The sequence below is a fragment of the Fringilla coelebs genome (assembly GCF_963513975.1).
Source record: "Fringilla coelebs genome assembly, chromosome: 1".
NCBI lineage: Eukaryota > Metazoa > Chordata > Aves > Passeriformes > Fringillidae > Fringilla > Fringilla coelebs.
Genome location: NC_140028.1, coordinates 33337570 through 33361799, shown reverse-complemented (window position 1 = coordinate 33361799; position 24230 = coordinate 33337570). Strand labels below are relative to the sequence as shown.

The 24230-nt window shown below is 38.2% G+C and overlaps 1 protein-coding gene across 1 annotated transcript in view; it reads left to right on the top strand.

Annotated features, from left to right (window-relative positions):
* KCNB2 (potassium voltage-gated channel subfamily B member 2) overlaps positions 1-11037 on the top strand; it is a gene marked incomplete at both ends in the record, with an annotated part of 164760 nt that extends 153723 nt beyond the window's left edge. Inside the window, one exon of the mRNA XM_084206667.1 lies at positions 8875-11037. Within this exon, the coding sequence (XP_084062793.1) occupies positions 8875-11037 (2163 nt within the window). The remainder of the gene's footprint in view (positions 1-8874) is intronic.
* Between the last annotated feature and the right edge of the window lie 13193 nt (positions 11038-24230).

Below are 24230 nucleotides of genomic sequence, written 5' to 3'. Positions count from 1 at the left end.
CCACCCTTCCCTGAAGCAATAATCAAGTAATTAAGTAAATGCAGTTAGCTCACCCCAGAATGCAGGAGTAACTGTTATCCTAATAGCATAAATACAAGAAACAGTAATCTACCTGCAACAGATTGCAGGACAGATGCATTTTATTACTGTTACTTTAACCCAGAAGGATGCTTACTACACAAAGCATCATTTCCTATGCAGGTTTATTCCCTCTGAGATACTAGGTCTTCTAAGGCAAATATTCATCTATGGAATGGGAAGGTCAGCACAAAGTGATGGAAAGGCTTTATGAAAAAAATTGAATTTATACAGTGCTCTCAAGCAGGAAGTCTATCAGCTACAGAGAATGGCTTTATGACTGAATTTATGAAGTGAAGGTTTTGCTAAGACAGAAGCAGTTTCTCCAGTCAGATAGACCTACCCTAGCCAGTTTCAAAATACCTTGCTTGACTACAGCTGGTCTTGGAGAAGTTTGAATTAACTTGTTGCAAAATCTGAGCTTTAACTACCTGTTATCATGCCTTCCAATAGAATTACCATGGTTATGATCCTGCTGATGTTATCATCACTGGTCTGCCGTGCACGCTGGAACTGGCAGGCAGCAAACTCCTACCTGCCTTAAACCTCCTCAGACAGAAACTTGAAGGACGCCACATTACAGAAACAAAGGTGGTCCCACGTGTTGGCTCCCAGTCTGGGTGAGCTTGACAGGACAGCACATCCCTGGCTATATGCCACTCCTTGGTAAAGTCACCACTGAACTTCATAGAACCGTGAATAAACATCTAGAAGCACTTGTTGAGTTCACTGTCTTCCTAGGAACTTGTCAAGCTAAACTGGGGACAGAGCTTTTTCACCTACTGATGAACTAGTAGATAATTCTCATATTTAGAAACATGATGGGTGTTTATGGAGCTAGTCATGAAATCTTTTGTGAAAACGTCCTAAATGAGTATTTCTACACCAAGATTCTTAAGTGAGAGCCATCCCAGTGCAAAGAGACCAAAAGAAAAGGCTGTGCATCACTTAGACACTAGATAAATACAACACTGTGAGCTTAACCTTCATATATGTAGTTTATGTGAGGCTTAATGAATATCACTGAAAGAGAAATGAGGAACAGTCAAATCAAGTCCTTAAAAACATTAATAATAATGCTAATCTATGAAAAAGGGGAAAATGAAAAGTCAGAATTCTAAATAATGTCATCAAGGAAGGAGATTGAGAGCAGCAGAGAGAAGCTGTTCAGTGATGATACAGGCTGTCAGAGTTATAATCAGATGTGTTCCTGAAAGGGCAACAGTGATAGAGCTGTAAGCTGCACTAAATTTATGCTGTTCTGTTAAATTACTCCCCTCTCTTATGTTCCAAAAATTAAACTCTTAGTAACTGGAAATTAATTTTTCCATCCCTTAAAACAAGGAGCATTTGCAAACATATACTTTTATTCTTAGATAATTCGCAGTGTTGCAGGACTATTGAAATTGCTTAGATTTGGCATGCTTAAGGTTTGCCATAGCTCCATTGTGTTCTAGTTTGGAGTAAATCCAAGTAGGATTCATTTCTATTTGTCTCCTTTTTTTATGTCCCATGGCCAAGGACATATTTAAAAAAGAGCATTAGCCAGTAAAGGACTGTAGCAAAATGCCTTGCCTTTTGTTGAGCTTTTTCAGTGTGGTCTGTTGAAACCTTAGATTCAAAATCATTTTAAGTCTGACAGACTGCTCATGATGTGATCTATGGCACACTGGTATGTAGGAATGCAGAATTACAGGTGTCAGCTGAGCACAGTCCCCTCTGCAAGGCAGCATGAGATAGAACTGTGGGTCAGAAGCAGGAGGTGATGCTTGTAACTGGGAAGTCCAAGGGACACAATGGAGGGAGAAAATGGAGTGACCAGGGAGTGAGATGTTCCATCATGACCTTCTTCTTGTCCTTTGCATCCCAGAAGAATATTTTAATGGCCCTTTCTCCTAAATGTCTACAGACTGAGGTCCTTACTCATCTTTAAACTCCTCATGTGGTAATATAGTTGCAAAGTGACTCAATTTGTAGTGTTGTCTTTCCTTCTCCAATGTGCCTCTCATTTGGAAAGTCCCAGATGTCAAGAACAGAATGCACACAGATTTAGACAGATGTACAAGGCAGCACTCTAACTGAGAAAGACTTTTTGTCCATTCAGTTGCAAACTCAATATCATAATCTGAAGATACCTGGCAGTAAAGGATGCTGCTGAAGTAAACTAATTTCTATAAACTTCTCATCAAACCTCCCAAAATGTCTTCCACTGTCATGGGCTTACTCCCTCAGAAAAATCAAAACATCCATTACCTAACCTTCTGCTCCTGCCAGTGTGGCTGTGAGTCTGTGGATTGTGGGGCCAGAGCTGGGAGCCCTGTGCTACAAGCTAAGGACACTTCTATTGATGCAAGGCGACCCCCAGCCAGGGAATAACATGCTCTGACTCCATGATTCAGAAGGCTGAACAATTGCTTTATTAAGCTATACTATATCAAATTACATGCTATACTAATACTATACTCTAACTACACTATACTACTCAAGGAAAACCCCTGACCCTTACCAGACAGTCACAACCCAGCTTTGACCTAATTGGTCAATCAATCCAAACAACCATCACCAGTCGCCAATTAACAAATCCCTTTTGGTAAACAATCTCCATAACACATTCCACATGTGCCAAACAACAGGAGCAGCCAATAGAGATAAACATTGTTTTCTCTTCTCTCTGAGCTTTCTCATTGCCTTCCCCAGGAAAAATCCTGGAAAAGAGAATTATGTCTCTCTCTGTTCGAAGAGTATGTGAATACCACACACTTCCATGCAGGATCCAGCATGACCTGCAGGCTACAGCACTTGGTAGCTCTCAGGTTGATCTGAAGAATCTAGATCTACTCCAGATATCTATCTGCTCAAATTTAGACACCTCTTTCCCAAGAGCAGGTGCTTCTGAGAACATGTAGCTAAGTACCAAAGGAAGGTGATACAGTTCCCCAGAAGCCTTTCAAAAGCTGAACATCAATTTTTTCTGATATTGTCTAAAGGCAGAGTTAAAGATGCTGCCAGGGTATGTCTTATGTGAAGAAAATATCATAATTATCAATGCAGAAAGGGAAGAACATGGGACAGCCTGATAATTTTCATTGTCTGTGGAGGTTAGAAATCTCAAAAGTATGAGACTATACTGCTATTATTTAAATGGTCTAGATCCTACCCTAGATCCCATCCTGGGAAGAAAAAGACTGAGGAAACACTATTGCTAATACAGTCTTAGTCAATTGCAGACTGAAACCTATATTAATCAAACATCCTGTACTGGCTGATCAGTAGGGCTCAACTGAAATTCCCCTCAGCAGCTCCATTTTAATGTGCACCTGATGCATACTTTTTCTCTGCTGCACATAAAAATTACACTGGCTTGTCAGTTATAGCAGAAGCCTTTTCACATATCATATCATTTCACATATTGTATGAGTTGTTGCACAATAGCAAGGAACAATTTGAAGGCTGTTCCATTACACCTTTATTTTCTGCCTCAGTTGTATGCTCATTTTATGCAGAATTCTTCACACTGCTGGCAGTAATAAGCAATGAGGGGGTGCACAGGGAAAAAAAGCCATTTTTTAGTGGCAATTTAATACTGGGAAACAACTAAATTTTCAGGAGATTGCTACCAGTCATTGCACCCAAAAAGTAAAATAACAGCATCTGGCAGAGGCTGTTAAGACTGCATCATTAACTCGAGGAACATTTTACTATTCGTTGCAGCAACAGATTCAAATGCCTCATATCCAGCCCATAGGAAAAAATAAATCAAAATCTGTCCATTCTTTTAGAAAAAATTGTCATTGAAAAGGAAATATTTTTAAAGATTAAGAGGATCTCGATTTTTATGTGCTTTTGTAGTACCATCACTAAATGACATAACCTGCCAGAATCTGTCATTTAACTGAGTATATTCTGAAATTCAGGTTAAAAATATTATGTCAAGGGCTGTGGTCATAGATTAATTACTTGGAGTGTGCAAATTTTCCAGGCATTTCAGTCCAGAACGTGGTTTAAAAATATTATGTAATAAACAGGAAGTTCTGCTGGGAAAGATTCAGTCAGTGGTGGTTTCTTTACTTTTCTGTATCAACATAAGCAGCCTAGTTTGCTACAGGTCTTTCTTATAATTTCTGTGCTTCTCTTAATACAATCTGCATCTGTTCTATGAGAATTTACCAGCATAATAATATCTGCAAAGTGTTCTTTGTGTAGACTCAGAATAGGGAGTTCTTTTTTTCTTCTTCTTTTTCTCATAGCTGTTCTTGTTCTTCCAAGTTTTCCCCTGGCATTTTTTTGCCTAATGAGTTGTGAAATCTAATCAATTGCAATAATTAAAACATACTGTGTGTGGAATGATGCACTGCTTTAATTACACAACAAAGTCCCAAACAAATAAAAGCTCGAGATTCTTACATTGGAAGAAACTAAACTACTTTACTTTGCTGTAAATATTTTCTCTAAGAACAGACTCATGCTTATAGATTATATGTATAAATCAGTTAAGGTTCCAGGCTTGCTGTACTGCATATTTTATTAAAAGAGCTGGGGGAGTTCAAGCTTGTGTTAGCATCACTTGAAAGTATGGCTGGAACAAACAGATGGATGTTTGTTTTCAATAGAATACTCAAAATGCATGGAGTTTTAGCCGTGCCACATAGTGCAAGAGGGGGTGCTCTTCACTAACTCACCTCTTTTCTAGGATCTTTTGTATGCTGGCAGACATTTTGGCATAAAATAAATCCCTTATGACAAACTGAAATGCCAGTGGTTCCTAATTAAAATCAGTTTGAAGACAGTTGGGCAGATAGATTCTTACAATTTTTTTTTTTTTAAACAATGCATGTCAAGTAATTTGGTCCTGGTATTATACAGCTTTTTCCAATCCTGTTATTTGCATTCTGATTCTGGCCCCAATGAGGCCCCATCAGCTTGACAGAAAGTGCAAGCTCAACTATTCAGACCTGTGCCTTGTTCATTTGTTCTGTAAATTCAGGAAGTATAATTATGTTATTGAGTATTTTAGAGAAGTCAAGCCTGCATTAGCTATTTCACAGTCATTTAGATGAAGTGGATAACCCAGTACACCTTATTTAAGTTTCCAACTTTAATACAGAAATCTGATACAAGCAACTTCCACAGTTTGAAGGGTAGTTATTGCTCTGTTATAGTGTTGCCTTTAGTCTGCCTCAGTCCTAGCTACAAATTTAATTGATCAGCCCTGCCTACATATGCACGGTTATTGCCCTCATGCTTTACTAAGATTGGCTTCTTTGCTGATGTTGGTAGCAGAAGGTTTAAAGAAATATAAAGCCCTCCTAAATATGATAGATTAACCTAAGGATGTTTTCTGAAATGGCTGTATGAAGGATGAAGACAGATAGTCCATAACTCAACTCATTTGGCAGAAGAAATGGAGAAATTTATTTCTCCAATAAAAATAGTTAAGGAAAAAAAAAAAAGGACAGAAGCAGTGCTGGTAGAGAAAAACTCAAATAAATATGTTTGAATACTTTAGAATATGAAATGTGATACTTGTATACCTGTTCATCTGTTTGTGCTTAGAGAGCTGAATATCCACTTGGTAACCCATAGATGAAACAAGTTTATTGCTGTTTTCCTCAAAGCTACAGTGAGGTGGCCTTTCTATCTCTAGAGCCTCTATCACCACTCTGACCAGTCTCCCTGCATACACTCTTCACACTTGCATTCTTCTTAGCTTCATTTCAATCTTCTTGGGTGTTCCAGCAATTTTGTCAGACCTAATGCAACCTTGGAACATCACCAAATGGATTTAACAGTTCCATTTCTGAGAAATGAAAGTAAATGCTTTTGTGGATGAGCTTAAACTGATCTTTAAAACAGAAAACTATTTATTTTAGTATTTCTAATAAAAACCTGGACTTAATTGGGACTTCCAACCAAAATCATATCTTTTTTCCAAGTGTTATAATAATTTTTATATAATTTTAACACTTTTCTCACTGTCTTAAAGTTGCTCATATTCCTTAGAGTGTAAATAAATAAACTTTCAGGTAAAACCGTAATGTTTGCTGATATTAATTTTTTTTCCCATAGTATTGGTTCTGTAAAAGACAATGACCAGCTATTCCAGGCAAAGTGGAAGGCTGTGAGGTACAGAGATGCCTGAACTTTATCAAAATGTCTTTTTTTCCATCACAGGGCAATTTATACAGAACCAGGCCTGCAGGAGACAGGTGGGGGGAAAAGGGGGGAAAAGTATTGTAGCAGGACTGATTGAGAGGGCTTTAAAGTAGGTTTGAAGGGGGAAGAGAATAGGATCAGGCTGAGTAGAGAAGAGCCTGGGGGGAGCATGCCAGTGCTGGGGGTGAAATGAACAGCCCACCTGAAATGTGTGTAGATGGCTGAACACAGCCTGGGTAATTAATAAAAACTAATATCCAGCAAACAGGAGGAGCTGGAAGCCACTATGCAGCAGGAGAGTTAGGATGCAGTTGGCACCAGGGAAGCATAGTGGGAACACTCACATGAGTGGAGAGTGGCAAGGGATGGTTATAAGCCCTTCAGAAGGAACAGATGAGGAAGGAGAGGTGTGGGGAGGTGGGGTCTGTACATTAGGGAGTGTTTCAACTGTGCAGAGCTCAAGGACAGACAATTGGCCAACGTGACTCACATCTACAAGAAAGGTCAGATAAATGGTCCAGGAAACACAGGCCTCTCAGCTGACATTGATGCTGGGGAAGGTTATGGGACAGATTGTCTTAAGTGCAATCACCCACCAGTAACAGGACAACCAGAGGATCAGGCTCAGCCACAATGGGTTTAGGAAAGGCAGGTCCTATCTGACCAACCTGATCTTTTCTTATCGCCAGGAGACCTGCCTAGGGGATGAGGGAAAGGCTGTGGATGCTGTCCACCTTCAGTAAAGCCTTTGATACTGTCTCCCACAGCATTCTCCAAAACTGGCAGCCCACAGCGTGGACAGGTGCACTCTTCACTGGGTTCAGGACTGGCTGGACGCTGGTTCCAGTGAGTGGTGGTGAAAGGTGCTGCATCCAGCTGGCATCTGGTTTCTAGTGGGGCTTCCCAAGGCTCAGTATTGAGGCCAGTCCTGTTTAATGTTTTCGTCCATTATCTGGATGAGGGGACTGAGTGCAGTCTCAGTAAGTTTGCAGACAGCACAGTGTTGAGCAGGAGTGTTGATCAGCTGGAGGGCAGGAAGGCTCTGCAAAGGGCTGAATCAATGGGCCAAGACCAGCTGTATGAGGTTCAACAAGACAAAGTTCTGGGTCCTGCACTTTGGTCACAACAACCCCATGTGGTGCTACAGACTTGGGAAAGAGTGGCTGGAAAGTTGTCCAGCGGAAAAAGACCTGGGAGTGCTACTCACAGCAGGTTGAACATGAGCCAGCAGTGTACCCTGGCCAAGACCACCAGTGGCATCCTGGCTTGTATCAGGAATAGTGTGGCCAGCAGGACCAGGGCAGCAATCATCCCCCTCTACCTGGCACTCGTGAGGGTGCACCTTAAGTCCTGTGTTCAGTTCTGGGTCCCTCACTACACTACAAGAAAGACTTTGAGGAGCTGGATTGTGTCCAGAGAAGGGCAACCAAGCTGGTGGAGGGTCTGGAGCACAGAGCAGCTCACAAGTGTTATGAGGAGCAGCTGAGGGAGCTGGAGTTGTTTGGCCTGGAAAAATGGAGGCTCAGGAGAGACTTTATCACTCTCTACAACTGCCTGAAAGAGGAGGCTGTAGCCACGTGGAGGAGAGCCTGTTCTCCCAGGCAACCAGAGGCAGGATGAAAGGATATGGCCTCAAACTGTGCCAGGGGAGGTTCAAGTTGAACATCAGGAAGAATTTCTTCACTCAAAGGCTTGTCAGGCATTTCAATGGCTGCCTAAGGAGTCAGCAGGTCTTCAAGCATTCAAGAAAGTGGTGTGGCACTTAGTGCTGTGGTTTAGTTGGTGTGGTGGTGCTCAGTCAAACATTGGACTTAAGGGTCTTGGAGATCTCTTTCGACACTAATGTTTCTATGATTTTGTCATTCTGTCATTCTAAGACTCTGTGAAAGTGAGTGACAAAATATATTATAAAACCTATCTCCTTAGACAGAAAGCAAAACTATTTCTTGGAAGCCTTTGTCTACTTACACATTTTAATAATTAGGAGAAACTCCGTTCACCTTCATACTACTTACTTTTTAAATTTTGCTCTCAACCTAATAAAGGACCAGTACCTTCAATTCTGGTAGCATCTGAAATTTGTCCAGACATGAAAATTCATCAGGACTAGTCTCCTGAATAGGGTTTTCTGTTTATTCTTAATTTTTTCTTCTTGACTTTCCAGCTCATAAATATATGCCTGTCTAGGGAAGTGTGCGCTATGTAGTACTGAATTACCATCTTACACATGGTATTCCTCAATCAGTTCTCCACACTATGTAAAGTTTTACATAATTACAATTAATGCAGAAAATTAAAAATGTTCTGCACATTAGCAGGAATCTTTCACTTGGTGACTTGCACTAATAAACATCACCTCCTATTGTAATTTAAAAATGGTAAGACCAGTCGTGGCCTGCTTTCTGAAATGAATTGGCTTACTGCAGGAAGTAACGCAATCAGGTTTTGACCATGTCTAAGTCGAGTCTAATGTTTTCTTTGTGCAAAATTCAAAACAATAAAACAAAATAATGAATACAGCAGTGAAAAAAGCTTCCACCATTCTGTGTTTATTTGACACATGTGCATTTGAAAGGATTTAATCAAACCCTGGCAAGCACACTTGTATCAGTCTAACCAAAATGTTTTTATTTTGTTTTACAGATTCTGGCCATTGTGTCCATTCTGTTCATCGTCCTGTCCACTATTGCTTTGTCTCTTAACACACTGCCAGAACTTCAAGAAATAGATGAATTTGGGCAGCCAAATGACAACCCTCAGCTAGCACACGTTGAAGCTGTGTGTATTGCTTGGTTTACCATGGAGTATCTTTTGCGTTTTCTGTCCTCACCAAATAAGTGGAAGTTTTTCAAAGGCCCATTAAATGTCATTGACTTACTGGCTATCTTGCCATACTATGTCACCATTTTCCTCACAGAGTCCAATAAAAGTGTCCTGCAGTTCCAAAACGTCAGACGTGTGGTTCAGATATTTCGAATTATGAGGATCCTAAGGATTCTTAAGCTCGCCAGACACTCAACAGGCCTTCAGTCTTTAGGCTTTACACTCAGGCGGAGTTACAATGAACTGGGCTTGTTGATATTATTTTTAGCCATGGGAATAATGATATTTTCAAGTCTTGTATTCTTTGCTGAAAAGGATGAGGATGCTACAAAATTTACAAGTATTCCTGCGTCATTCTGGTGGGCAACGATCACTATGACTACGGTAGGATATGGTGACATTTATCCCAAGACCTTATTAGGTAAAATAGTTGGAGGACTTTGCTGTATTGCTGGAGTGCTGGTCATAGCCCTGCCCATACCAATTATTGTGAACAATTTCTCAGAGTTTTATAAGGAGCAGAAAAGACAGGAGAAGGCAATTAAGAGGAGAGAAGCGCTTGAGCGAGCTAAAAGAAATGGCAGTATTGTCTCCATGAATCTGAAAGATGCCTTTGCTCGCAGTATGGAAATGATAGATGTAGCAGTAGATTCGGGAAAGCTTGGAGAACCACTCAGTCCAAAGGAGACACCTGATAACAGCCACCTGTCCCCAAGCCGGTGGAAATGGGCCAGAAGGACAATGTCTGAAACAAGCTCAAACAAATCTTATGAGAACAAGTACCAAGAAGTTAGTCAACAAGACTCCCACGAGCAATTAAACAATGCTGCAGCATCCTCCAGCCCACAGCACCTCAGTGCCCAAAAACTGGAGATGCTGTATAATGAAATTACCAAAACCCAGTCTCAGCCTAATCTTAATGCTGCTTATCAAGACCAGTCAGCAAAGCCACCCAGTTATGAAGAAGAAATAGAAATGGAGGAAGTTGTAGGTCAGAGGGATCCGTTGCCAGCGGGGCCTGCGGACATCATCATGGACATGAGAAGCACATCCAGTATTGACAGTTTTGCCAGTTGTGCAACTGACTTCACGGAAACAGAGAGGTCTCCACTCTCTCTGTTTCCTGGCTCTCACTTGCAAATGAGATTTCCAACTGATGCTGTTAACCTGGAAGAAAACCAAAGAGCAAGAAGTTCTCAGTTCATACCATTTGCAAAAGACAGAGGATTTTCTCCAACTGATGTCACCTTTGACTATAATCCAATCAACAGAGCTGGTATCAGTGATGTCAGTGGGTCCCAAACTGTTTCACATGGTCATTTTCATTTTGACACTGCCATGGAAAGCCCCAAAAGCTCCCTGAAAGGTAGCAACCCATTAAAATCTAGATCCCTTAAAGTTAATTTTAAAGACAGTAGAGGTGGCGCTCCACAAACTCCACCGAGCACCGCAAGGCCACTGCCAGTGACAGCAGGAGCAGACTTCACACAGGCCACCCCTCAGCACATCAGCACCATTCTCCTAGAAGAAAATTCCCCCCAAGGTGAACGGCCTGTACTTGGTGCTGACGCACCTGCACTTTGTCAGGGACCTGCTAAAAAATCATCCCCTCTCTTTCCCAAACAAAAGATTTTCACTTTCCCTTCAAAAGAGAGGAGGAGCTTCACTGAAATAGACACTGGAGAAGAAGAAGAGTTTATGGAGTTACACGGTATGAAACATGAGAAAAAACAGGATATCAAGACAAATTGCTGTGGGGACAAACATAGTGATGGCAACAATTTACCAGGGGAGCCACAGGTCAGCTCGTCACCCAAAAGCATGAGCCACAACTGTACTCAAGACATTTACCATGCTGTGGGTGAGGTAAAGCCAGACAATAACCAAGAGGGTCACAAAATGGAAAACCATTTATTTGCTCCAGAAATTCATTCAAGTCCAGGAGAAACTGGTTATTGTCCTACACGCGAAACTAGCATGTGACTAGTTACAGAAGCAATAAAAATATCTTTTCTTAAAACACAGTTAGTAATGCCTATGAACTAAAACATGGAAAGCCTCAACAAAAGTGCATAAAATGTTATTTTTGCATGGCATGAAGAGTTGTTTAGTTTAAATACTGTTTAATTAAAAAAAAAAAAAAGACTGCTTTTGTAACAAACTGAAAAAAACAGGGAAAAAAATTACTCAAGAATGGTGAATACAATAAAGAGAGCTTTATTAGGAGCCAGTGGTCTGCAACATCTGACATTTTTGATCCTTTCACTTATGATTGTAGACAGGTTTTGAACTCTTTAAACTTTCTTTTTTCCCTCAGTTACAATGAATTTTAGAATTTGCACATGAAAGGATGAAATGTCAATGCATGCATTCATAAAGGATGTGAAACAAGGTGCTTTGAGCTTGCAAAATGCATATACTTGTAAATAGTTTGGGGTTGGGGGGAAAGCTACTGTTAACAAGGATTTATGGAAAAAGCATTTCCTGGGACACAGGTACTTCCTTCACAGCGTGCTGCCTGGAGGTTTTGTACAGACTTATGTTGCAAAATTGCAACTTCTACTTAAAGCATCTCACGTATCTTGCTTTCTGTTAAAAAGCTCATGAGTATATCTGTTAATTAAGGACTACAGTATTTTAGTTTATCTGTGCTATAAATCATGATGGGTTTTTTTTACTTGCAGAACTTCAGTTATTGCATTTGTCAGTTTAATTAATGATCCTTTGAGGGAAAGCAAAGATTTAATGACCAGAACTTGAAGCATTTGATATTTTTCTAGAAAATTGCCAACATTTCATAACTGAGAAAAAAGCGCTCCATTTTAAAATTTAAAAAACATAGTTATTTCTGTGGCAATAAACAGTGCCAAATGGCTAATCAGATATACCCAAAAGTTTTCAACCTCATAGAACATGACTTGGTATTAAAAAAAAAATATTTCCCACAGTCTTATTTTTCCTTGATTTAATACTATTTGCTTCTACATGATCTTTGGTCTTTTACCTTTTGTTCTCCATGCAGTGCACATACTTCAGTAGTGGCAATGTTGTTAAGGTGTAAGGACAAAAGAGACAAAGTTTGTAGGGGAAAGTGATACCTTTTGTTATCATAAATCATATAGCTGGAGAAGAAAAGGCTTCACTACATGTGATTTGCCTCAGGTCTTCCATACCCCAAAGCTTGTTTGTGTTTTTCAGTTCAATCCTTTGGACTGACAGAAGATATCACTTGACTCACCAACTTTGCCTCAACCCATCCTTCCACAGCTGTTCTGAAATGAGTACAGGATTTCCACTATACTTAAATAAAAGAAAATGTCATTCCACTGACAACTGCCAAAGCATCTTTCATTTCTCTGATTTCTCCAGCTTTGTAAAAGAAAGATGCTGAACCAAAGCCTTCATTACAAAGTACCCATCTAACCATTGTCTCAAAAAAGCTATTTTTATGTTATCCAGAATCCACAGCTCTTTCCACTATAAATATTTTTTAAAAGCTCCTAGAGTGCTTTAATTCCCTAAATCATAAAAAGTTTATTCAGTTAATGAATTCTAATCATAAGCAAATGTATGCAGTTACACAGACGTGCCCTAGAAAATATTCCCTTTTGTTTTGTTTGGGATTTTTGGTTGTTTTTTTTTTTTTTTGTGAGGAAGGCTTAAAAGTACTTTAGACCAATCAATGCATGGTTTGGAACAGCAGGCTTCTACTTACCATAGATTAGTGGGTTAATTTTTACTTGAGTCTTTTTCTGTCACTTGAATATGTAACACCCAGGCACCTAATGCATTTAGTGTAAAGGAACAACCATTTTTGTTACAACGTGGCCCTTTGCTTAAATGGCTGGGCCAATGCCACAGACCTCACTCAAGCCTGGCACATAGAAAAGAGGCAAGTTTGAAGAGCCCCAAAATATTGATCCTTGTGACTGGGCTGAACAATGAGCGCAGCACAATCATTTAGGTGTGTTTTTTTAAAAAAAGTTTTCTATATTTCCATCAGTTTTGTTATTTCTGTAACAAGATAATATTGAGGAGTCTCTTCAGTCATTTGAATACCTGAGAATACAATGTCTTTTTTTTTTCAAACAATGTCTGGTCATTAATTCTCAAAATAAAAATGATTTTTTTTATCTTTAATTGCAGTTCATTTCAACTTGTTGCTGCATTCAGTTTTATGCATTTATATTGTATTCTGCGTAACACTTTTCAATCATGTGGTGTCTCACTGTCCCCAAGCTTAGCTCTTTAATATTTTATAGTCATTACTCTTCTACATTTATTTTTTAGTTTCTAGATATTTTCGGTGACTAAAACTAAATGCCAGTCAATTTTTATATGCCTGAAGTGTTGGTTTGTATTTTCTATGTGCAGTTTTATGAAATCACATGGGCCTGTTTGATCTGCCTTTTCATCCTAGTGAACTATTGAAGTCCAGATTAAGACCAAATGGGACCTGGTCCCATGCTCTGGATCCACAGAAAATTCCCATTCAAGACAATGATGTTGTTCTGGCAAGACTGAGGTCTGTCATGTTCCTTCTGTGTGCTTTTTCTCCCAGGTGACCCTTAAGCTTTGGAAAAGCCCCTTAGACCCATGACACTTGATGGAAAGGGAGGAGTCCAGCCATGGGGAACCTATTGCAGGAACAGAGATTTCATTCCTAAAGCTCTCCTGAGCTGAAGTTCATGCCAACCTGATTCCGGCCCATTAAAATCCCTACAAATTTAAAAGGAGTAAAGTCAAGGCCTCAATTCTTGTGCAAATGAATTTCCCTTGAAACCAAAGGGAGTGTGGTGGAAAAAGGGACTGACTGAAATCGAAATGAGAAGAACAATAGTCTCTCCCTCTTGAGAAAATCAACAGGAGCTTTAACTATTTAAATCAGATTAAAGACCAGGCCCTTATTTGCTGCTGTATTTTAAATGTTTTCAGAGAAGCACATTTATTTTGAAAGAAATGCAATTCACTTTATTAACAGATGCTTTATTTTTTTTAAATACTGGAAGCAAAATGATTAAGCTTTAGAAGTGCTTTTGGTATAATTTTGTTATCTACTTTTGTCTATGCTGAAAACTATTTCCAGAAGCACAGGTTTAAGAAATGTGGTTTTTCCAGTCTTGACTGCATATACACGATCCACCTCTGAATACCAAGCTTGTATAATTCCTGATTAAAACATCTTTTTGAGCAGTTGCAGGACTGGATCTAGCTTTCTATCCAGTACAGCAGGTGTAAGAAGTGCAGGCTGGGATCATTTCATTCATCATGGGTTGATATGCAGCAAATTATGCAAAATTACACAAGTACATTTTTCTGGTTTTCTAAAACTTTGAAGCCATTTCGGACTTATTACCCATTCACCACAGTAAGGGGAGGATGTGTCTGAGTTCTGGAGTCAGTCTCTAAGCCAGCTGTGCAATTTCAAAGCAACTTAAGGAGTCTTAGGAAGAAGTGACTCCTTTGTGCACCTGAAAGGGGTCTGACTCCACGCATCACTGGAAAATGAAGAATGTTCAGGGAGATAGCTTTGCAATTGATCTATTTTTTATATTTTTTTATTAACTGCAGAATCCTGAATCAAAGTTTTAATTCCTTTTCAATGATGAAACCAAATGCATATATTTAAAAAATGTTCACAGAGTAATTAGAAGAATTTTTGAGTAATAATCACATTAATCCAAGTCTGGGTGGGGGGTAGAGGGTAGGGGGGAATAATATATCGCACAAACTGCAAAGGAAGTTCCTACAGGAAAGCTGTTTACAGGGGAAGTATGTCATGTTGAGAATGTAACAAGGTGTAGGAAGTTTTTGCACTACTGAATTTATATAAAATACACTTTTTTAAACAAAAACACAAAAGGCCTTTTAATGCTACATTGTATAGACTATAGAAGCCTCTGTGCTAATGCAGCAATTTAATGCACTGTGTCCTCACTTCACAATTGGTCTCAAAATTCAAACATTAGTGATGTTAGAGAGGTGATATCTGATCTATCACTAGAGCAACAGACATGAAGAGCCTTTTAGCACACTATTATGTAACCCAAAATGTGAACAGACAGTTGCATTTTTGCCTATAACACTCATAAATCTAAATGACAATTGGCTTCTATGAGTCATTTCCTAACAGGTAATACTGGGCAATGTATTTGTATTCCTTGAAAAACAATGAGTTCTTTTAAAAGTAGATGTCTTCCCCTACATGACTGAGCTTCTGTTTCCTTCAAGGTTTACCTTCAATTTATTTATTAACTGCTTCAACCTCATCTCTAAACCACAGTCCAGTAAAAAAGACAGTTGTCTTCTTGATGCTCTATTGCAGTAGACCGGTAAAAATGTCCAGGATTTAACTGATTGGCTTTTTGATTCAAATAACTTTTTAATCACTTGAATAGAAAATCTATATTTTGATCATAAAAACATATATTAGAAGCAAAATAATGTAAAAAATATGCCTTTTTTTTTCCTAAGTAGCCAGCACAGATCAAGCAAGAAATGCAAACACAACAAAGGGGGAAAGAAGGGCAGAAAACTGTAAGTAAACAAGGCATGTTTTAGTGTACTATATAAAAAGAGATGTAATAAAACACATGTAAAAGAATCCTTGTTCACACTCAATGAGGTAAAAATGCCAGTAGCAAAAGATTTAATTCCACTCCTCCATTGTAATTTTAACCTAGAACCAACTGGTTCAGTGATGCCATTACCCTCTCGCCTGCCACATGAATATCTGATCTGTAATAATTTTTTAGAAGACTTTCCTGAAAAATAAGATATCATGTGTTGGTATCTTTACTGATCTTTGGATCTCTTCCCATTTCCTCCCCAATATCAATCTTTTCTTCTTGGGAGTGGTCAGAAGGCAGCCCACCCAACAAGATGACACGAGTGTCTTTGTCAGGAAAGTGTTTTGGTAGTGTGGTGCAAACGGCCAGATGCTGCATTTGAACCAAGGCACAAGAACTGAGTGTCACTTCTCCCTGTTTTCTAGTTGCAAAGTGCTCTGAATTCTCCAGTGTCCCCACAGTGTACCCATCCTTTGCACCAGAGCTTTCAGTGTTCTTGCAAGAGCTTTTTTAAAAGTAATTGATTGGTAAATGCTATTAAGAGAGCCATCGGTCTAAGTGTGAATATTTGTCTTTGGTCCATCCTGGTTATATTAGTGGTGCTCAGCTTTAACTCCAGCTGAAATGCTTTCTAAAACAGATCAGGTGTTCTTGAAGCCAAACCTTTTGCACATCCTCCATCAGTTTCCTTAACAAAGGAAGGTTGGGTAACTGGCAGGCAAAAATGAAAGAAAGAATTTTTTTTTTGCATTGTGTGATGGTTTCTTGTTTAGTGATCATACACCATGGGACATCTGCAGGTGGGGTAATGTACTTGTCTTTGTATTTATTTTGTTCCAGGTTTAAACAGTTTTTTTTTTTAATGCTGAATTATGATATTTAGGAAGTATTACCCTTTAGTAAAATGGAGATTTCTCCCAAAAGAGCAGTGATACTTTCTAATCCTATATTATTATTGATTGAGATTTACTTTTCTTTTATGACACCTAACACAGATCCTGATGAATACCACTGTGGAACAAGGAAGTAGCACACAAATACTACTGCTCTTTTTACTTTAAAGTAACTTAAAACCATGGTATTAGCTAACATTTAATCCAAAAAAGATGATTATCCTAATTATACCTATCAACTGAAAAAGAATGGTGACCTGTTGTTACCTTAGACATTGACTGTAGTCCTGTGATTAATTTTTTAACTCAAATAACTATTTAGATACATATTTAGCATCAGCAGGAATAATGTACACTTCTAAATCTGGAAGTCTATGGTTAAGTTTACTCTGGCATCTTAGAGAAAATCAGGAGAGATCTCTTGACATGGATCTCTCAGCTATCCCCACTTCTCATGCTTTGGTTCACATAACCGAGCGATCCTGCACCATGTAAATCAGACTATTTTTAGGTGAAGTTGAACCAGAAAACTTCTTCCGTGAGGGCACCAGCTATGCTGCAGGCAGGATAGACCATTCAGGCCCTGGTACCAGATGAGAGAGTCCAATAGTACCCCAATAGTGTAAACTGTCAGCACAAACTGTTGTCCTCAACAAATCTGCTATTGTACGACTTGCTAATGTAGACACAGATCTCTACCATGGCTACTGTCTTCAGCCCATCCAGCTCTTGGACAAATTATTTATTCAAGTGAATTTTGCCATTTTCATCAGTGGTATTGCATTAAAAAGCAATATGTAGCTAAAGATTAAATTGTTCCCAGTGTGTTCCCCAAATTAACCCACTTAAAATCATTTAAGCAATAAACTCTAGATAACCTTTGGATAGTTGTGTTTTGTCGTTTGGACCAAACTCTATATACTGCATATTTCTACAGTGAATTTACTCTAAAGTTGGTGTTACATTTAATGAAGACAGTGCAGACAGCACTAGACTTACTCCAAAGTTAGTGGAATGATTAAACTTATTGCAAGTAGTTTTATTTCGCTTAACCCTTACTTAACCAGTAACCCTGCCTTTATACTGGTGTGAATAAAAGCGAATTGCTGTGCATTGATGGAGGATCAGAAGCCCAGCTTGAGTATTTTGTGCCAATTTGCCATTGTCTAGATATCTTCCTGTTTGGATCACCAGGTGAAATTCATTTAAATTGAGGAACTAGTAGGGTTTTGGTTGTGTGCTTTGTTGCTCTGATGTCTGGGACATACCTTGTACAGTAATGCAAGGAACAAAAAGCCTATTCCTTATCTTACTTCTTTTAACCCTTTCAAGGTGGAGGACATAAGTCTTGTAGTGATATTTCTGCTCTAAGTTTTGCACAGATAGCATCTCTCTGTGAAGGTTCAGAGTACAAAACACTTAGGCCTGTTCTTGAAGTCCTTAAGCAGAACGCCAGTGGGAATTCTGCCTGTATAAAACTGAAGGATGGAGCAATATATTATATGTTAGGCAAAAGAAACAATTTCTAACACCTTACTAAATACATTTAAAAAGAAATTTAAAAAACTACTGTTGGGGACAATCATGGGTACTTCTGCTAGGATGCGGAGTTCTGGATTTATATGTCTAAATTATCAGAGTTCTGCAGAGTTTTAGCTGTACAACTCTTTCAAAAATCAAAGGAGCCATGCTGATAAGCTGAAACATGGAGGGATTAGTGTACAAAGAAGCTGAGCATTGAATACGTAGCCTATTGCTTTAAGATCACTGTAAATATCAAATTAAATATGTACTAATTCATGTTTATATGTTATTACTGTGTTAGTTTCATAGATACAGTAGCATGACTATTAGTTTTATGGAGTTTAATGAACTTTACTTTGTATTCCTCTGTGAATGCTCTGAATGCTGCAAACAAAAAAAGCACAACAGTATTTTTTCAAGTTCTCTTGGGGCAATAGCAGTGTCTTCACTATTGTTCAGTTTTACAGATTTAGCACATTTCATCATACATTGCTCTATTAATAACGTATCTTTCTTTAAAAGTACTGTCACTAGGAGATAAAAGCATATGTGATGAGTCTTGTCTAATCTCATTCATCTGCCTTTACAAAATGCCCCAGACATTTTGTGGGAGAATATGCTGCTTTTGCTTCATGCATTGTTTGTATTTGGGGGTGGGGCAGGGGAATAATAGGGCATTTTGCAATGGTAATTGCATCAAACATGCTTTTTTTCATTATTATTGTATTTGTTAGAAACATTTTGATTAAGTTTCTTTCTGTAGATAAAACTTTGGCAATAGCTTTATTTTTTTCAACTAACCATTTGATTTCATTAGACTAATAACTTCTCACATTTAGTGGTATTCGTATCAATGTTTCCATATCAGCTGCATTTTAACTTCATAAAAAAGGAAATGTGATTATTATTTTTGTCATACTAGATTTTGCTGATCAACTAAGTATTTCTGCACCAATCTACATATTAATATGCATGTTGTAGTCTGTACAATTGTTCAACATCAAAATATCTGTTTAATTTATGTCAAATGTCTTTAAAATAAATGCATTGTTCTCCATTTCAGTCTGATAGAATAAGCAGGATAGTAAATAAATGTGTAAATGAATCATCTGTGTCTCATTTCAGTTCTCTTCATGAAACATTGAACATTGCATATTTACCAAAACAATTATCCATAGTGTCTTTAGGTGTCATTACTTAACAAAATTATACAGGAATCTCTGACAGACAATGTGTACAGAAATAAATCATTTGGCTATGCAAATAAAGCCAGAATCCATGCTTTTTTTAAAAAAAATGAAATATAGTGATTCTAAGCCTTTTTCTTCCCTCTCTGTTCAGAATTACTGGTAATTACTACTCACACTGTCATAGATACAAAGCCTCAAATGACTTTACAAGGGTGAGTAAACAGTATTGCCTGCAGGATGGAAAGCAGAAGCATGGAAAGATTTGGCACCTCTTTTTTGGCTAGTCAAACCTAGGTACCTCAGCCTAATATTCAGGCGTAGTGGATAAACCAATCTCTTGTCCACCTTAAAACTGTAAGACAAAAATTAGATTATAGTGGAAATTATTTTACTCCTTTAAGATGACTCATGAAAATAACAGATTTTTTTTTACAGGCAAAGTTTTGCTGCAAATCCACCTATAGCAGAGGAACTCTGCCATTCAGAAAATTAGGAATATAATGCCCTCACCTTCAAATCAGAAAGCTATTTTTAATGGCAACATCTGAACAGCACTGTAATGAAGCAAAAATGGAAGTCCAAATCCATCCCTTTGATGAGAGCATAGAGACACTATTTTCACAGCCTCACTGTGCTATGCATCTCTTAATCCACCATTCACTGTACTGCAGAACCTCTACCCTTCCGGCTTTTAATCTAAGGGTTCCCTCTATGAATGTGCAGCTCTGTACATAAATCTAAATTAGTTCCATCTTTCTATTCTACCTCAAACACATGCCCAACTTCCTTTTTCCTTTAAAAAAAAACCCCACATCTTTCTTATTGCTGGTCCAAATCTCTTCTTCTTGGCATTCATGTGAGTAATTGCATTTTAAGGACAGGATTTGGGGGGTTATATATTATTCAATAACCAAGCAGCCCAGACACCTAATCATAGTACCCAGGAGTATTTGCAAAACTGCAGTTCTACATGAACATTCCAGCAACATGGTTCCATTCTGCACCAAGACATGGGCCTCTTCAGATTTTGGTTGAGCAGAAAGAAGACTAAATCACATAGAAATAAAAAAGTGGGAGCATTTTCCAAAAAGCAAATTCAAGGCACCAAGATACACCAATGTAGTTCCTAGCTCAACATCTTTTCAATCATACCATGAGCTTAGGAAATATTTTTATTCTAACCATTTCATCTTTTCCCATCTTCTCCTCTCCATCTATTTCTTCTTGTGGAGCACATTTCAAAAAAAAAAAAATCAAGAACCCCAGCATCTCATCCCAGACCCAAAGCAGCCTAAGAAAGGAACTGACCTAGTGCTAGTGAAAAAGTAAAATATAGAAAATCTCCACTATTTTATTGGTACAATTTGACCTGTGACTGAACACAAATGCAGCTAGGAAGCAGGAAAACTATTTTAGCATAACCTGCAAGAATGAGATGTGTTTGGGATTAGGTCCTAAAGAAAGCAGTATTCTTGGCAGAGCAGGAATAGAGCAGGTCAGTAAAGATGATACTGACAAAATACTGAGGTAGCATTAGGTTAGCACAAAAAATGTCCCACCATAATCTATTCAGAAGGAAAAACAATTCCTAGCATTTCTAGATATAAACATTAGGAAAGTAAGCAACCTAAATATTCAGGTTATCATGTTAAATCGTAATTTACTGAATAGGCTTAAACCATGTTTCTGCTGACTCTCTGAATGCAAATTCATTGAGTGAAAAATAGACACTATTAATCAGATGATGAGGAAAAACTGTCTGCAGTTTTGTTAGCTAACATCAGGCAGCCCAGAAAGAACACAAGTTTACTCAAGGCTGCTACAAAAGCATTTTTGGTCCTAAGAAGTATTTAATAATGTTGAACTATGATAACCATAAAATATTATTTATTTGCAGAAAGTAAAGATATATAATGCATATGGCATCAGAAGGAAAGGTGCCATTCAATAACATTTTTATGTTATTATAAATAAGTTTGGTTTGTTATTTCTCACCATCCATTCTCATGCATTCTACAGATTATCCTCTCTCTCACATTGGAAATCAGCACAGCAACAACTTATTGTGAATCACTGCTAAATTACAATTTAGGTATTGCTACTGCAAAACATCCAGTTTGAGTTATGTTGTCATTCACTGGTATTGAAACTACTAATGAAACTATTGCTTTCCTTTGCAAAAGAAATATTTTTTTTATTATTTCTTCTCTTATGTTGCAGTTTTCAAATGGCAATTTGCCATTATTCTTCAAAATATCTTCCCACAACAGTTTGTTTCTACTAGACAGCAAGAGGCGAGCTGTCAGCTGTCAAGTATCAGTACATTATTCATATCCATGCTATGAAAGCTAAAAAAGCTTCTTCAGATATTTTTGCAATTTAGTGCATTCCTTACAGAAAAAAGCTTAAAGTGAATTTTAGTCCAGTTAGACTCTGGACAATCCACAATTAAAAGAGCCACTATGAATGCCCCAACTGCAGGAAGTGTTCCTAACTTATTAAACACTGAGGCATTCAATTATGAAAAACACAGATCCATAAAGAAGTAGAATTAATTTCCTCAGCCGCTCAAAAAATTGTCTGTATTTACCACTTTTTCCCACTTAATCTCTTACTGGTTTTGATGTAATAATTTCATTTTAATATATAATACAGAGGCTGGCATAATTGTACCATTCTCAGAAAGGAACTGGGTTTTCAGTTCTTCAATCCTTTAGCAGGATGAAAACAGAAATATCTTATACCTGTGACTCATCTTCCAGTGGCAAGTCTGCTGACCACTTGAGCACTTGCATATAAATATATATCACACATAAAACACCCACACACGCACAGAGCACATATGGAATGTGGCACTGTCTTAGCACCACAGTCTGCAAACCAAAACCCTACAGTACTTTGCATTTGTGCTACGATACAGCCACAATCTAGAGAGATTTCTCAGTTCACCAAGGCACAGCAGAAGGATCTCATCGTTCTAACAACTCTAATTCACACTTGAAACAAAATAAGTCACATGTCCAGGACATAATTCTCCATTCACACAGAAGAATGGAAGTGTTAATCTGCACATCACTGGGATTGTTAAAAGGCTTATATACCTGGCAGTAAATTAAAACATACATAAACTGCAATTCATTCTAGTATGAACACTAAACATCTCCAAAATTTCATTCTAGTATGAACAGTTACATCTCCAAAAGAAAAAGTGTTTTTTAGCAGCAACAATACAATGACTGGTTTATTATCAGCCACAACTGCTTGACCACAACTGCTTGCCTGACCACCCTTTTCATCAGAAGCACATAAGCAAGTCCTGCTTAATAACTTCAAGCAGGTTTCACATGTTTACCTTGCAAGATGGGAGAAAAGCTCAAACTTTTCTATTCAATATTTCAAAACTAATTCAAAAGCTACCCACATTTCTTGGGGAAGACAAAACAAGATTCCCAGTAATCAAAATAAATAAAGACCTTAGTATATACAGAAAGAAAATCAATTTTATAGTGTTAAAAATATAACAGAAAAGAGTAGCTACTGTTTCTCATGTCTGAAATCTCATTCTCACTCACATAAAATGAATAAAGAAGAAACAGACAGGCACCACTGCATAAATATTCCACTACCTCTGCTTTCTGTGAGTACAGTTTCACTTCAGTGTTTCTCCCCAGTTAACAATGAAATTGATTTTTGTATAATCAGCATGTTTTGTTTCCTTGGAATTTCAATCATGACTTCTGCAGAATTAAAACTCAGGGACTGTCAGCAATGTATCCAGAGCTCAGAATGAATAAAATTGTAATTCCAGGAGTGCACTGATGTTGCAAATTAATTTGACATTCATTGTGATGAGTGATCAAGGCAAACAACTTTACTGTTGTGCATATGTTCAGAGGTATTGTCTGTCACAATAGCTATTTACACAGCATTGGAAATCTAATGAAATCTACCAACCTCTCATTTTTAAAAAACAGTAAATTATTTCCTCTTCATGTGGAAGCATGGGTTGAAAACAGCACCAGATTTAGTTTCACGCATTCAAATGAATCTCAGAATTTCTGGTATTCACTACAATTGATCTTCCTTGACACTTCTATAGATATACAATAAAGTGTGTCTCTCTTTAATATTTTCACAGTATTTAACCTTGTTCCAAGTTCATCCCCTTTCTTCCAGGTTGCTAAACACATTCAATGCTCAGCTAATCAGCAGAGCCAGAGAACCGTATTTCCAAGACCTTATTTTCACAGTGGGAACAGTTGCAAAGCTGTTAGTTCCTACTGTCTGGCATATTTAGCAAAATGAACAAACACATAAATAAATTATTACTTCGAAACAAGCAAAGTTTCTGAGAGGTCCCTAATGATCATTTCATAGAAATATAGTTGCCTAAGCTGCAATTGTGTATCTCAGGTATAACTCCACAGAAAATGGTGCCAAATGTCAGTCATTACTCAGTATACCAGAGTTGCCGGTATTTGGCCAGTAACTTAGGGAGTCTTTCCATGTGTTTTTATGAGAAAATTTTCATTTACATAAAAGATAATCTGTAAGCATAAATTGATTAAAGCATGTAAACACTACAGATTTGTTTAATTTACTTAAATGCATTGATTGATCAGAGGGCTGGAGCACCTCTCCTATGAAGAAAGCCTGGAATAGTGGGCGTTTTCAGCCTGGAGAAGAGAAGGCTCAAAGGACCTTACAGAAGACACCAAGTACCTAAAGGTGTCTACCAGAGACCTTTAGGAGAAGGACTTTTCCCTCTTTCCCTCCCTTTTCCCTAATACTGAATCAAGGGCATGGGGAATGGTGGTAAGCTGAAGGAGGGCAGGTTTAGATTAGACATTAGGAAGAAATTCTCTGAGTGTTGTGAGGCACTGGAACAGGTTTCCCAGAGAAGCTGTGGACTCCCCATCCCTGGAATTGTTCAAGACCAAGGATGGGGTCTTGAGCAACCTGGCCTAGTTGATGGTGCTGCTACACAGGGCAGGGGGTGA